At 36.2% G+C, this 15,716-nt stretch overlaps 1 protein-coding gene across 2 annotated transcripts in view; it reads left to right on the top strand.

Annotated features, from left to right (window-relative positions):
* Positions 1 to 15,716, top strand: part of LOC127850974 (origin recognition complex subunit 3-like) — a 42,787-nt gene that overhangs the window by 16,447 nt on the left and 10,624 nt on the right. For both annotated transcript variants that reach the window (XM_052384373.1, XM_052384374.1), the window contains exons 9-16: positions 856 to 969; positions 3,369 to 3,502; positions 4,908 to 4,971; positions 5,249 to 5,365; positions 9,186 to 9,265; positions 9,958 to 10,085; positions 14,483 to 14,568; positions 14,931 to 15,022. In XM_052384373.1, the coding sequence (XP_052240333.1) occupies positions 856 to 969; positions 3,369 to 3,502; positions 4,908 to 4,971; positions 5,249 to 5,365; positions 9,186 to 9,265; positions 9,958 to 10,085; positions 14,483 to 14,568; positions 14,931 to 15,022 (815 nt within the window). The remainder of the gene's footprint in view (positions 1 to 855; positions 970 to 3,368; positions 3,503 to 4,907; positions 4,972 to 5,248; positions 5,366 to 9,185; positions 9,266 to 9,957; positions 10,086 to 14,482; positions 14,569 to 14,930; positions 15,023 to 15,716) is intronic.

The raw sequence follows: 15,716 nt of genomic DNA on the forward strand, positions 1-15,716 counted from the left end.
AAACAGCTCCACTGAATAACTCGACCTTTAGATCAAACAGCTGGATTGCATAGCAGTAATATTATATCAGAAATGAACAATTCAATTTTCACAATAGTTCCATGGAATTCCATTTCGAGTCATAAAGAATATGGCTTACATACCATTAATTTTTTTAAATGTCTGTAAAAATAATATTCTTATCCTTAAAATTACTATCTAACTTTTAATGTAAATCTCAATTGATATTAGACCATTATTGCACAGCTGTTTGTCAACTGCGTAATGATTGTTTGCCATGTATACATAACTCATAGACGACACATGTCTTTCAGTTCATAAAACATATTAACTGACCATTTGCTGGCCCATAACTCTAACTTGAATTTTAGCAAAATTATGCCACTGTTTGTAAATTCATATTAGTGTTTGCATGCACCAAATACATATTGACAGCTACAGTTGAAACTCTGCACAGGTATGTCTACAGGGTCATAATTTTAAGTCACTAATTCAGACTCTGTCTTGCAAATTAGCAGAATTACACCCATTTTTGTATGTAGAAAAAGTTTAAACTGAAAAATCAAGTATCAAATGGTATTTAAGATTTATAAAGACAATTAAGACTAGTTCTTGGAAACTTGACTTATTGCATGTGTATAAAGTGTCATCCCAGATTAGCATGTGAAGTTTTCACAGGCTAGTAAGGTTTGACACTTTCTGTCTTAAGGGGATTTACCTTTAGAAGATATTTCTTGTCAATAATTAAATTCCATAAAAGTGGAAAGTGTTGTCCAGGATTAGCCTCTGCGGACGTCATTTTCCAGAATGCGGCCCAAATTATGCTTGTATCTGCCATGTGTGTTTGTTTTGTAGATTTTGATGACTGCCAGGTACCCATTCAAGCTGGGGAGAGGGGTGTTCCAGCTGCTGCTGGACATATTTCTCTACTATGACTTCTCCGTGCTCAACTTCATTCAGGCCCTAAGAGTAGGCTGCATTCAATTTCAGTTTTTATCATGCTATTATGGCTTCGCAATTTCTAAAACAATTCAATGTTTTTTTCATCTTTAAAAAAAAGGGGCTTGACCTTATTCATAGGGAATGGGGTTGAATTTAGGCCAAAAATAGTCAATGACACTGAACAGACTAGCTATTTACAAGCTTTTTTTTCATTGCTTTGTTAAATATTGTATTTCAATTTATATATACAGTAGACCCTGCCAATACCGGACTCTCTAAATACAGGAACTCTCCCGATTCCGAATGGTCGGGCCAGTCCCGTATTTTCTCCTTCTATTTTTTTGTTAAAAAAATGTTAAATAAACCTAACTCTCTCAAAACCGGAAACCAAACGGATATCTCCGTGAATTTGGTCATTTTCAACATAAAATACATTGAGAACACCGGACGGTCCAAATTCTCAAGATGCCCAAGGCGTGAAAATGACAATACCTAGTCAGCACAGCGCGTGCGGTGTCACACATTTTGCTCGCTCAATCATTGATAATCGGATTAAACATACCATAAAGGTGTCAAGTCATTACCGCGCTTAAGAAGTCCGATTAAATAATGTAAAACAAACTGTGAATGTCTATAATAGACGTGCGGTAACACAAAAAAGTGATTGACTCGATGGTTTTATTAAGCTTATGATAAACAATTTAATTACAAAATTAATGCATGCCGTTGCGACGATCACTTTTTTGTGATATTCTCTGGTAGTTTAAAAGATCTTATAGCCATGTTTTTAACGCTTAAATGGTTGTTTGTTCGTTTGTCAGATAAAACTGTGAGAAATATGACCGTTAAGTATCCATCCATCTGTCTGCAAAGTCATTCATTGCCTTTTCTTAATTTAAAACGCATCTTCAGCATTAATAGTCTCAAATCTACAAGAATTCCCAAATCGTTATTCGTCAAAATTTTCTTTGAGGTTTAATTAATTCAGAGCTATTTATAGCGAAATGAACACGACTCACTTGCCTATATGACAAATGTCACGTATGTACATGTATAAAGCACCACACTCACTTTGGGATTAATTAAAACAAGTCGGTATGGAATGTTTTTTTGCTATTAATGGAATAAAAACACATTTTTTTAAGAATACTTTAAACATAAACCTTTCATGAGTACAGCTATCACATGGTACATGTAAATTATATGGTTTGTTTTATTCTTATATGATTTTGTACACAATGCATACAATGTATATAAACTATATTTTGGCAATATGCATACTCTTGGTAAACCGAAACTCTCTGAAAACCGGACGATCAGGCCGGTCCCCAGACTGTCCGGTTTACAGAGAGTCTACTGTATATATCTTGTGAAGATATTTTCTATATATCATGTTTAGCTTACATAAAACATGACCATTAATGATATTTTGTTATTATCATTGTTATATCTCCTTAGCCTATAATTACAATTTTTTTTAAAATAAAACTGTTGTACCGAAAACATCTTTTTTCTTTTAATAAAGTGCCGTTTAGAGGTGGCATTGTATTTGCTAGTCAAGTACATTTTACCAATTTTAAAGATAAGGCCCCTGTCCATCAACTAACATACAAATTGCAATGAAATTGATAAAATCATAATGATTTGGTTATTGTAAGTAGTATGATAGATGTATGTGAGAGCTTGTGTTTTCTCTGCAGCAAATCAAGTAAGTCCAAATAAATTAGGTTGTACCAAGTGTCCAGTAAATATACTAATCTTTCACACACTCACATTATTATTATTATATGTATTTCTTATAAACAAAATAGTTTCCAGTTAAATGAATATCATAGTCTTTCATTAACATGTATAAATGTTGCAATGAGTTATGTTTGTTTGACAGGTGCTTTACAAACTCCCTATCATTATTGTCCCCTACCTGTTTCACCGGAGGGGACTTACGGTTTTCGCTCTGTGTGTCTGTCTGTCTGTGAGTCTGTCACACTGGATCCTGCGATAACTATAAAAGTTCTTAATACTTTTTCATGAAACTTGAAACATAGATAGATGCCAATATGAACATTATGCACGTCATTTCATTTCGTTCCTACACCAAAAATTATGGTTGCTATGGCAACAAATAGACTAGAAATACTGCTGAAAATGGTGGTTTTCTGGATCCTGCGATAACTTTAAAAGTTCTTCATATTTTTTCATGAAACTTGAAACATGGATAGATGGCAATATGGACATTATGCACGCCATTTCATTTTGTTATTACAACAAAAATTCTGGTTGCTATGGCAACAAATAAAAAAATTCTGACAATGGTGGAGCCGGTAGGGGACATATATTGCTTGGTAATAGTCTTGTTATTTACTGGTTTTTAAAGTTAGAAGAACTGATAGTAAAACAATTACTCTCAGACCCCATGCTTGTTTCAGTTTACAATGTTGGAGCACTACAGCAGTCAGCCCCTGAGTTACCTGTGCTGTAACTATGACGACGTGCAGGATGCAGTAAAGCAGACGGACGCTGATAGCTTGGAGAGATTACGTCAGTTGCCGTCATTCATGAGGTAAGTTTATCTCATGCTTTCCAATGGTTTATGGGGAAATATATGTACTGGGTAATTTTAAATGTGCTATTCCCTCAAAACCATGGAATATTACCTTGAAATTCATTATCGTTCCCAAAGCAAAAAATATCCTCCTTATCAACTCAGTCTAAGAATAAGGCCGTGGGTTTTTTTTTAAGTCCTTCTCATAGGTTGATATTTCAAATTAATATGATATCTGTCGTTTCACAGACACTAACTTTTGAAACACATACTATCTTACTTTTCAATGTACCATTTTTAGCTCGACTATTATATATGAAATACATATAGTGGAGCTATCCTACTCACCCCTGCGTCGGCGTTAGCGTGAGCGTGCAAATGTTAAAGTTTGCGTACCACCCCAAATGTTTTCAATGTCCCTTGGCATATTGCTTTCATATTTTGCATACTTCTTTACCAACATGACCCCAATATATAAACAAGAGCAGACAACTGTATGAAGCATTTTGACAGAATTATGACCCCTTTTATACTTAGATAATTGAACATTTGGTTAAGTTTTGTGTTTTGGTCCTTTTGACTCCTAAAGTATCATAGCTATTGCTTTCAGACTTGGAAAACTCGCTTACTTCCGTATGGAGACTGTACAGGGCAAGTTGCATAACTCTGGTTGGCTTTTTAACGTAATTATGGCCCTTTTTGTCTTAGTAACTTTGAATATTTTCTTAAATTTTGTGTTTATATCCACTTTACTTCTAAAGTATCAAAGCTATTGCTTTCAAACTTCAAATACTTTCTTACTATCATGATGGTACTGTACCTGGCAAGTTGAATCTGACCTTGACCTTTGAATGGCCTTGACTCTCAAGGTCAAATTAATAAATTTTGCTTAAATTGCCATAACTTCTTTATTTATGATCAGATTTGATTCATACTTTGACAAAACAACACTTACCTGACATACCACAATGGACTCCACCCAAACCATCCCACCCCCCCCCCCACCCCAGAATCCCTCCCCCCCCCCCCCAAAAAAAAAAAATTAAATAAAAAAAAATCTTTTGTTTTTTGGTTATTTTTGAAAGATCATCTATTAAATGACCACACACCCACATTATACCCACCTCTCCATGATGGCTTACGTTATACTGTCAAGCACTCGAATAGTAGAGCGCGCTGTCCTCTGACAGCTCTTGTCATATTTGCATGCAATATTGTGTATGAGATGTTTGGGCAAACAGGCAGTGGTGGCAGTGGTTTGAAACAGGTTGGTTCCAGTCAATAACTTTGCGTGTATCTGAGGAAAATTAATGGTGCCGAAAATAATAAATTAATTTTTAAATAATTTTTAATGAAAATAAATTAGTTTACATCACACATTATTCATATGATAAAAGTGTTGCTTTCTTTTTTTATCCTTTAGATATGTAGAAGGGTGTTCAACCAAGGAACAACCTGACTTGCTATTGAATGAAAAGTTCACTAAGGTAATATAAGCTTAAACATTTCAAATTGTGTGCAACCGGTGTTGTCTGCCATTGCAAAATAATACTCCAACTTAAACATGGTACAAGTTCAGATATCTCTATTATCATATACGATTAGTTCCTTTCATTTTTTATATATATTAGACTTAGTACAAGTAATGTTTAACATTTATGTTTTGTATTTTACTTTAGTCAAAGAGATTTCTCGCATTAGAAACTTATAATTAGGACCAGTTCTGTAAAATGGTATTAAATTAAATGTAATCATTATTGGTAGGAGCGTGTTGTCCGCCTGATAGAAGACATTAACGAGTACCACACCAACTTTTTCCCGATTCTCAGCTGCCTACATGTCCTGGTTGGCAAGCTGCCAGGATATCCCCTCGGCAAACAGGTTCGTAAAAAGCAGCTTGTTTTTATATCCCCACAAACACAGTTTGAATTGTAGTCACTCTTTTTGTTCAGTCAGCCCATATAAAATGTTACAAGTTTGTGTAGCAAACTTATTCAACATCGCTCAAGCAATTTAAGTTAAACTTTAGGTATGTCAGAAATGATTGTAGATGCTCAATACCTTTTTAAATGCCCAATAAACCAAACATTCCTAAATTATATGCCCATTAAAACAGCTAACAAAACAGTTTGAATGTAATAGTGATATTTGGAACAAAGATCTTGCAGTGGTTTCACTGGGTAAAAAAAAGTTGTCGACACTAAATTGTGTTGCTTGAAATAATTTTGAGCCGATGTTTTTCCATAATAATTTAATTACAAAAAGCAATAATTTTATATTAACACATTTAACACATTTCAATTGTCAAAATAAACATGTCAACATAAAGTAGCATAAACTTCATAATCATTATTAAAATGTAACATTATTTTTTACTTCAATCAAATTTGTTTGTGCCTAATCAAGCATGAAACAGATGCTGTTACATCTAGATTGTTGTTCACATCATGATACTCTAGTCTGCAACAAACGGCTTATTAGCTATCTGATCTTGACTAAATGTGTTCTAGTTTTGTACCAAATGAGATTCTTTGTAATACAGTTAAGCCAAGTCCACAATTATGTTTTCTGCGATAAAATAAGCCATTTTGAAAAAATGTCGCCATTTTTATGCCCCCCTTCGAAGAAGAGGGGGTATATTGTTATGCACATGTCGGTAGGTCGGTCCGTCCACCAGATGGTTTCCGGATGATAACTCAAGAACGCTTAGGCCTAGGATCATGAAACTTCATAGGTACATTGATCATGACTGGCAGATGACCCCTATTGATTTTCAGGTCACTAGGTCAAAGGTCAAGGTCACAGTGACTCGAAATAGTAAAATGGTTTCCGGATGATAACTCAAGAGTGCTTACGCTTAGGATCATGAAACTTCATAGGTACATTGATCATGACTCCCAGATGACCCCTATTGATTTTGAGGTCACTAGGTCAAAGGTCAAGGTCACGGTGACCCGAAATAATAAAATGATTTCCGGATGATAACTCAAGAACGCTTATGCCTAGGATCATGAAACTTCATAGGTACATTGATCATGACTCGCAGATGACCCCTATTGATTGTCAGGTCACTAGGTCAAAGGTCAAGGTCACAGTGACCCGACATAGTAAAATGGTTTCCGGATGATAACTCAAGAACGCTTATGCTTAGGATCGTGAAACTTTATAGGTACATTGATCATGACACGCAGATGACCCCTATTGATTGTCAGGTCACTAGGTCAAAGGTCAAGGTCACAGTGACCCGACATAGTAAAATGGTTTCCGGATGATAACTCAAGAACGCTTATGCTTAGGATCATGAAACTTCATGGGTACATTGATCATGACTCGCAGATGACTTCTATTGATTTTCAGGTCACTAGGTCAAAGGTCAAGGTCACGGTGACTCAACTTAGAAAAATGGTGTCCGGATGATAACTCAAGAACGCTTACGCCTAGGATCATGAAACTTCATAGTTACATTGATCATGACTCGCAGATAACCCCTATTGACTTTCAGGTCACTAGGTCAAAGGTCAAGGTCACGGTGACTTGACACAGTAAAATGGTTTCCGGATGATAACTCAAGAAAGCTTACGCCTAGGATCATGAAACTTCATAGGTACATTGATCATGACTCGCAGATGACCCCTATTGATTTTCAGGTCACTAGGTCAAAGGTCAAGGTCACAGTGCCAAAAAACGTATTCACACAATGGCTGCCACTACAACTGACAGCCCATATGGGGGGCATGCATGTTTTACAAACAGCCCTTGTTGCAAATTTGTGGTATTTGGCTACAATTTCGAACAACATCTAAACACTTACTAGTTCAAACTAAACTGAATGCTCAATAAGAAGTTGTGTGATAAAAATTTAAATCCAATAAAACCCTTTGCTCCCATTATTTCTTGAAACTTCCATTTCTGTCTTGAGCATACATGGGGGCTCTCATTAAGCTGATTGCATAATTGCTCTATTATAATCAATTAGAGACTAGCAATTGCTGGGACAATTAAGTGTGATGCAAATAAACGTGTGAAAAATAGCATGTGTTTATCTGTGTTTCACTCAATAATTCTGTTACTATTTATGTGCTAGCTATCTTTTGAGTTATTGATCTTTTTTCCATCTTTGATTTTCTTGGCTATGCAATCATTTTCACATGTATTGTGCTATTCCATTTTAAATGGGTATGGATCATTACTTACCTTTAATATTTTTTTTAAGTCACACCCACAGAATGGTTTATGTCAGAAAAGTATACCTTTACATAAGAATGGTCATAATAATATTTAAAAGTACCTCACCCTAGTGATCGGTAAGATTTTATTTAGACAGTTATGGTAATTTTCTATATACTTTAATCCTTTACCACTTAGAAACGTATTTTTATGCATGTGAAAGTTAAATTTAATTAAATACCTTTCTTACTAGATTCAAGTTTTAATGGTTTCATTTCCAACCCATAGATACTGTTGAGCAGCAAACAGCATAAAACCTGAACAGACTGCGAGTTTCTTGCAGGCTGTTCTGGTTGTATGCTGTTTGCACATAGCCATGTTCACTTTGCTTTTAAGTGGGAAGGGATTCATTAAGATGAGTTAGATATTATATTGTGCACACCCAGCATTCAATTGAAACAAGTTTGATTTAATTTAGAATAAATTATTTGTATGCCCTCTTTTGAAGAAAAAGGGGCATATAGTGATCAGACTGTCCGTCTGTGTGTCTGTCCGTCTTGTCTGTCTGTCCGTCTTTCCGTCACACTTTGCGTTTAGGTTTCAAAAAATGCTCATAACTTCTATGTCCCTTGAGATATAACCTTCATATTTGGTATGCATGTGTATATGGACAAGGCCTTTCCATACGCACACATTTTTTTACCCCTGTGACCTTTACCTTGAAGTAAGGGTCTGCGTTTAGGTTTCGAAATCTGCATTTAGGTTTCGAAAAATGATCATAACTTCTATGTCCCTTGAGATAAAGCCTTCATATTTGGTATGCATGTGTTTATGGACAAGGCCTTCCAAACGCACAAAAATTTTGACCCCTGTGACCTTGACCTTGAACTAAGGGTCCGCGTTTAGGTTTCAAAATCTGTGTTTAGGTTTCGAAAAATGCTCATAACTTCTATGTCCCTTGAGATGTAACCTTCATATTTGGTATGCATGTTTATATGGACAAAGCCTTTCCAAACGCACAAAAATATTGACCCCTGTGACCTTGACCTTGAACTTAGGGTCCGCGTTTAGGTTTCGAAATCTGCGTTTAGGTTTCGAAAAATGCTATAACTTCTATCAAAGCGTTTATAGGGGGCATATGTCATCCTATGGTGACAGCTCTTGTTGATATTGTAATGAGGCACATTTAGCATGGAGTTGCTACCAATTTTGTTTATGCTTTCCGGTGGTTTATACTAGAGAAATATCAGTGAATTAAAACTGATAATTCAATGTTTCAAACTGTGAAATGACATCTTTTTCATGACATAACAACCATTATTTCAGCAAAAATAAAAAATAATCATTTGTAAGCATGAAATTAAAAGAAAATGTGTTGGATTTGGTGGAATTTCTATTTTAATTTTTCACTTGCGATCATAGAAAAAATATGTTTTCTATGATTACGTGTGAATTAAAATTGATATTCCTGCAAATCGAACAAAAAAAATAATCCTAGATATATTAATGGTTAATTGTACTGAATCTGTTTCAGTTACGAGAGGTATACTCATTGTGTTTGGATGTAAATCTACAAGAGAATGAAGACTTTAAGCACGCCAGGGATCTCCTAAGGTATGATTGGCAAGAGCTGTTAACATTGTCAAAGCCTAATATTACATGTATGTGGATAAGTGTTGCTGTAGTTAACCTCTTAAAATAATACTTTCAGTTTTTGTAGCTAAAATCTTCAAACATTAAATGTTGGTAAGTTTTTTTGTTTTGTTTTTTCAGAACAATATTAAAACAATAAATTGTAGGTGATTTATATGATTTTTGGTTTAATCATTCATCGAATGATAATAAGATTTTGTATTATTTGTTATCTTAAAAGCTTTACCATGATATACGCCTTGAGTTCACAAGACGTTAGGCTTTTTTAATGGAAGCTAATGCACACCACCAAATAATTTATTTGTCCCTAGAAAAAATTCAAACTTAGGAGAATTTGCGACACCTGGATGTGAATTTAGTCTAAACATAATGAAAATTATGGAAATAAGCAGTGCTCTGTGAAAACCTTGCTCAATGCCTGTTTGTAAAGTATTTCAAAGACTGCATAGGCTAATCAGGGATGACACTTTCCGCTTTCAGTGAATTGTTTGTTTAAATGAAGTCACTTCTTAACGAAAAAACCAGTCTAGGCGGAAAGTGTCGTCCCTGATTAGCCTGTGCCCACTGCGCAAACTGCACAGGCTAATCTGTGACGATACTTAAAGCACATGAGTTAAGCCTGGTTGGCATAGCTTGGCACAAATATATTTTAGGATGCTTTCAAAAGATGAGTGGAAGAACTTGCTGGTGCAGTGTATTGAGAAGCATCAAAATGAATCTCAGCTCAAAGACGTGATGACAGAGCTAGAAAAGTTTGTCAACAGAATAGACCATATTGATGGTAAGATTGCTGAGATTTATTCAGTTAGTTTGATGTAGGCATTACTTGCTGTGGTATTGATGTTTGTTAATTGCCTTTCAAAAAAAAAGGAAAAATACCTGGCTTTTTGAAATATTTTTTAATGTAATGTTAAATTTTCTGAACTCCTGATTAAGTTATGTTCGTAAGATTTTTAAGAAACATCACCTGATTTATCAGTGACTAGTCTGTTTAATTGTATTGTTACTTAAAGGAGATTGAAACATGCTTACAGATTAATATTTGTACTAGTGTCATAATGGCGGTATGCTCTCCAAACAGTCTTAAACATAGAAATCATGCAGCTTCATTTGAACAAAAAACAACAAACACATTTGATCTGCGCTCTGTGAAAAGAGCTTAAATGCATGTGTGTAAAGTGTTGTCCCAGATTAGTCTGTACATACAGCTTAGGCTAACGAAACTTTTTGCCTAAAGGGGGTATATAGTTTTAGCACTGTCCGTCGGTCAGTCCGTCAGTCTGTCACACTTTTCTTCTGCTCTCTAATTCAAATAGTTCAGGGTTCTCAATAACTTTTGAGCCAACAGGCGAAAATGTGAAACGAACAGGCCTTCTAGGGGGGTCTGGGGGCATGCTTCCCCGTAAAAAATTTTAATTGAGCACTTGATTTCCTGCATTTTGGGCCATTTTATGGCTATTTTAATGGTCAACCAGGCACTTAAATTTGATTATTTTTTGTGCATTTTATGAATTTTAGCTTTCGGATACGTAATTGCACTCTATTTTTAGGGTCAATTTTTACGATTTTGACGGTTTTTTTTCACAAGGATCCAATTGGGACATTTTATTCTGATAAAGAAAAAACTTTGATTATGGATTGGGAATGGGGCCGAAATTCGGCCCTACCGGAATGGGCAGAAAAGGCCTGATCGTCCGTCTACCTTGCACATTTTGCGTGACACTTCTAGTTTGAAATGTAACTGAATTAAAACAAACTTTCACAACAACAAAAACTTTGCATTAACACAAAAACACAAGCAATCAGGAACAAAAACTCACCATGTGATGAAAAGAACGTCAAAATATTTGACTGCTTTTTGACCAATTTCAATTTGTACCTTTTTAGTGTTGTTGTTGTTGTAATGCGTTAAGGGAGATAATCAAGCGACGTCTTTGCTTAATAGCAAAATGGAGCAAAATTACCGAAAAGACAAGCAAATTTCGAAAAGTCAATTGCCGATTTTCCGATTTTGAGCGATTTTCATTCGGCCATAATCTGATTTCAAACGGCCAATTTGGCGGGCGGCCGGCTCTTATTGAGAACCCTGTAGTTTTTATCCGATCTTTACCAAACTTGGTCAGAAGTTGTATCTAGACAATATCTAGGTCAAGTTCAAATATGGGTCATGCCGGTTCAAAAACTTGGTCACAGGGTCACTTAATGCATTTCAAGGATTTAGCATGGTGTCCGCTCTCTAATTGAAGTAGTTTTCATCTGATCTTTACCAAATTTGGTCAGAAGTTGTATCAAGACAATATCTAGGTCAAGTTCCAATATGGGTCATGCTGGGTCAAAAACTAGGTTTTGAAAAATGCTAATAACTTATATCAAAGCGTTTATAGGGGGCATATGGCATCCTATGGTGACAGCTCTTGTTTGAACCAAAAATATCATAAAAGCGAAAGAGTGGTTAGCACAGGCTAATTTGGGACAACACTTTGGGCACATGCATTAAACCCTCTTTTCACATAGTACAACCCATTTAGTTGAAATGCTTTATTGCTTCTTAAACGATGAGTGTCTGAGCACAAGGCATCAGGTAAGGTTCAAATGGTACTTTTGACCTCTTTGCACCGTCTGACCACCAGATTTTGAAGGGTATCAGAGATGCGTAAATGGAATCAAAAAGTTTTGAAATAGGTTTGGCTTATACGGTTTATTATGCCCCCCTTCGAAGAAGAAGGAGTATATTCTTTTGCACATGTCGGTCGGTTGGTCCATCGGTCGGTCAGTCCGTCCACCAGATGGTTTCCGGATGATAACTCAAGAACGCTTAGACCTAGGATCATGAAACTTCATAGGTACATTGATCATGACTGGCAGATGACCCCTATTGATTTTCAGGTCACTAGGTCAAAGGTCAAGGTCACAGTGACTCGAAATAGTAAAATGGTTTCCGGATGATAACTCAAGAATTCTTACGCCAAGGATCATGAAACTTCATAGGTACACTGATCATGACCGGCAGATGACCCCTATTGATTTTCAGGTCACTAGGTCAAAGGTCAAGGTCACATTGACTCGAAACAGTAAAATGGTTTCCGGATGATAACTCAAGAATGCTTATGCCTAAGATCATGAAACTTCATAGGTACATTGATCATGACTGGCAGACGACCCCTATTGATTTTCAGGTCACTAGGTCAAAGGTCAAGGTCACAGTGACTCAAAACAGTAAAATGGTTTCCGGATGATAACTCAAGAATGCTTACGCCTAGGATCATGAAACTTCATAGGAACATTGATCATGACTGGCAGATGACCCCTATTGATTGTCAGGTCACTAGGTCAAAGGTCAAGGTCACAGTGACTCGAAGCAGTAAAATGGTTTCCGGATGATAACTCAAGAATGCTTACGCCTAGGATCATGAAACTTCAGTCAATGGTCAAGGTCACAGTGACACAAAACATATTCACACAATGGCTGCCACTACAACTGACAGTCCATATAGGGGGCATGCATGTTTTACAAACAGCCCTTGTTTTAATTTCATGCAAAGTACTGTGAACACTATAAATATATGTTAAAAAAGGATAAATTACTTTATTTTTATACGCTTGTTTTTTCAAAACGGGACGTATTATAGTTTCACCCATGGCGGGCTGGCAGCGTCCACAGCAGTGTCTGCTCTCTAATTTAAATAGTTTTCATCCGATCTTCGCCAAACTTGGTCAGAAGTTGTATTTAGACAATATCTAGGTCAAGTTCGAATATGAGACATTTTAGGTCAAAAATAAGGTAACGGGGTCACCTAGTGCGTTTCAACCATTCAGCATGGTGTCCGCTCTCTAATTGAAGTAGTTTTCATCTGATCTTCACCAAATTTTGTCAGAAATTGTGTCTTAATGATATCTAGGTCAAGAACAAATACGGTCATGCCGGGTCAAAAACTAGGTCACGAGGTCACTTAGTGCATTTCAAGGATTTAGCATGGTGTCCGCTCTCTAATTGAAGAAGTTTTCATCCGATCTTCACCAAATTTAGTCAAAAGTTGTGTCTAAATGATATCTAGGGTAAGTTCAAATATGGGTCATGCCGGGTCAAAACTAGGTCAGGAGATGACTAAGTGCATTTCAAGTATTCAGCATGGTGTCCAAAACCTTCAAACAGGCGTATCTTGTGACAGTTTGGCACTCTTGTTGTGTTTTAGTTAGATTTTCAATGTTTACCAATACCCTCCCCCCACTTAATTTTTGAAAGGTTTTTAGGATACCTTACTTACATTTTCAGAAGGGTACAGAAAACCAGGCTTAATTTATATACGGAAAGTATTGTCTAAAACTAGCCTGTGAATTTAGTACAGGCTAAGCTGGGCTAATACTTTCCACCTTGGCTTTTTATGCTCCCTGAAAATTTCGGGGAGCATATAGTTGCCAGTTTGTAGTTCCTTCTTTACTTCCTTCCTTAATTCCTTCCTTCCGTCACATTTTGTTACAGTTTCTCATAGGGCCTACAATATTTTACCGATCTCTTACATATTTGGCATGTAGGTACCTTCCATGGACCTCTACCTTTTCATGAGGTTTGAGGTCGCTGGGGTCAAGGTCAAGGTCACCGAGGCTAATAATAGATTTTTCCATCACAATTTTGTGACAGTTTCTCATAGCACCTTCAATATTTTTTCGATCTCTTACATATTTGGCATGTAGGTACCTTGCATGGACCTCTACCTTTTGATGAGGTTTAAGGTCACTGGGTCAAGGTCACCGAGGCTAATAATAGATTTTTCCGTCACACTTTTTTTACAGTTTCTCATTGCACCTTCAATATTTTTCCAATCTCTTACATATTTGGCATGTAGGTACCTTGCATGGACCTCTACCTTTCGATGAGGTTTGAGGTCACTGGGGTCAAGGTCAAGGTCACCGAGGCTAATAATAGATTTTTCCGTCACAATTTTGTTACAGTTTCTCATAGCACCTTCAATATTTTTCCGATCTCTTACATTTTTGGCATGTAGGTACCTTGCATGGACCTCTACGTTTTAATGAGGTTTGAGGTCACTGGGGTCAAGGTCAACAATGCTAATAATAGATTTTTCCGTCACAATTTTGTTATGCACATGCATTAAGCCTGGTTTTTTGCTCATTTATGAATAAAGGAACATTTAGTCATTAGGTTTTGTTGTTCTTTAGAAGTGGTAGAGGAAGAGGAGGAATCAGAACAGCCTGCTAATGATGATGCTCTGCCCTATAGAACATCATTGCATCAGTTACGGCAGGTTAGTTGCACTTGTTTGTTTTGATTTTTTTTCCAGTTTAACAGTACTTAGGCCATTCCAAGGTGGTCAGTTAATCAGCAGTAGTGTCAAGCTTATCAGTTTAGTATTAAACTTAACTGCATATCTGTAAGGCTTAAACTGACACTGGTCCTATTTGAATAAGAGGTATGGGAAGAATGGACATATAATATAAATTCATGACCATTCCTCTTTCACTTGCTTGGCTTAGGAATGAACTTTGACATGTATTGCAGTTATGCATTAAAATGATTTATATTAACTTTGGAACTAAATTGCTCCAGTAAAAAAGAAGAATAAAAGTATGTGAAAGGTGAGGACTGAGCATTTAATGTGTTTCTTAGAAACTTCAAGACATGAGTAAGAAGCAGAAGAAGTTGAGTCCATACGAAAAACTTCGTGATGAAATTGTGGGCTTCTATGATGACCTGTTTGCGTGAGTTCAGACATTTTACATCATAATTCATTGTGCATCACAGCAGAAGATGGCAAGTTTAGCTCTTTTTTTAAACTGCAAGTGCTAAATGTGAATTTATAGTGTTGAGCCAATTTTCTAACATTGTTTTAATGCATTTATCATCGTATGGCAATGAGTTCATTATGAACAGCAAACTAGTTTACAGCAAGCATAATTATGATAAGACATTTTAAGTGTAAAACTTATTTCTAAACGGTTCATTCCAGCTCACGCAAAGAACAGTAAATAAGTGGGCCCTTTCTTCCTTTCATTTTTATGTCCCCCACTATAGTAGTGGGGGACATATTGTTTTTGCCCTGTCTGTTGGTCTGTTGGTTTGTTTGCGCCAACTTTAACATTTTGCAATAACTTTTGCTATATTGAAGATAGCAACTTCATATTTGGCATGCATGTGTATCTCATGAAGCTGCACATTTTAAGTGGTGAAAGGTCAAGGTCATGGTCATCCTTCAAGGTCAGAGGTCAAATATATGTGGCCAAAATCGCTCATTTTATGAATACTTTTGCAATATTAAAGATAGCAACTTGATATTTGGCATGCATGTGTATCTCATGGAGCTGCACATTTTGAGTGGTGAAAGGTCAAGGTCAAGGTCATCCTTCATGGTCAGAGGTCAAATTTATGTGGCCCAAATTGCTTATTTTATAAATA

This window comes from Dreissena polymorpha, chromosome 11 (assembly GCF_020536995.1).
Source record: "Dreissena polymorpha isolate Duluth1 chromosome 11, UMN_Dpol_1.0, whole genome shotgun sequence".
Classification (NCBI taxonomy): Eukaryota; Metazoa; Mollusca; class Bivalvia; order Myida; family Dreissenidae; genus Dreissena; species Dreissena polymorpha.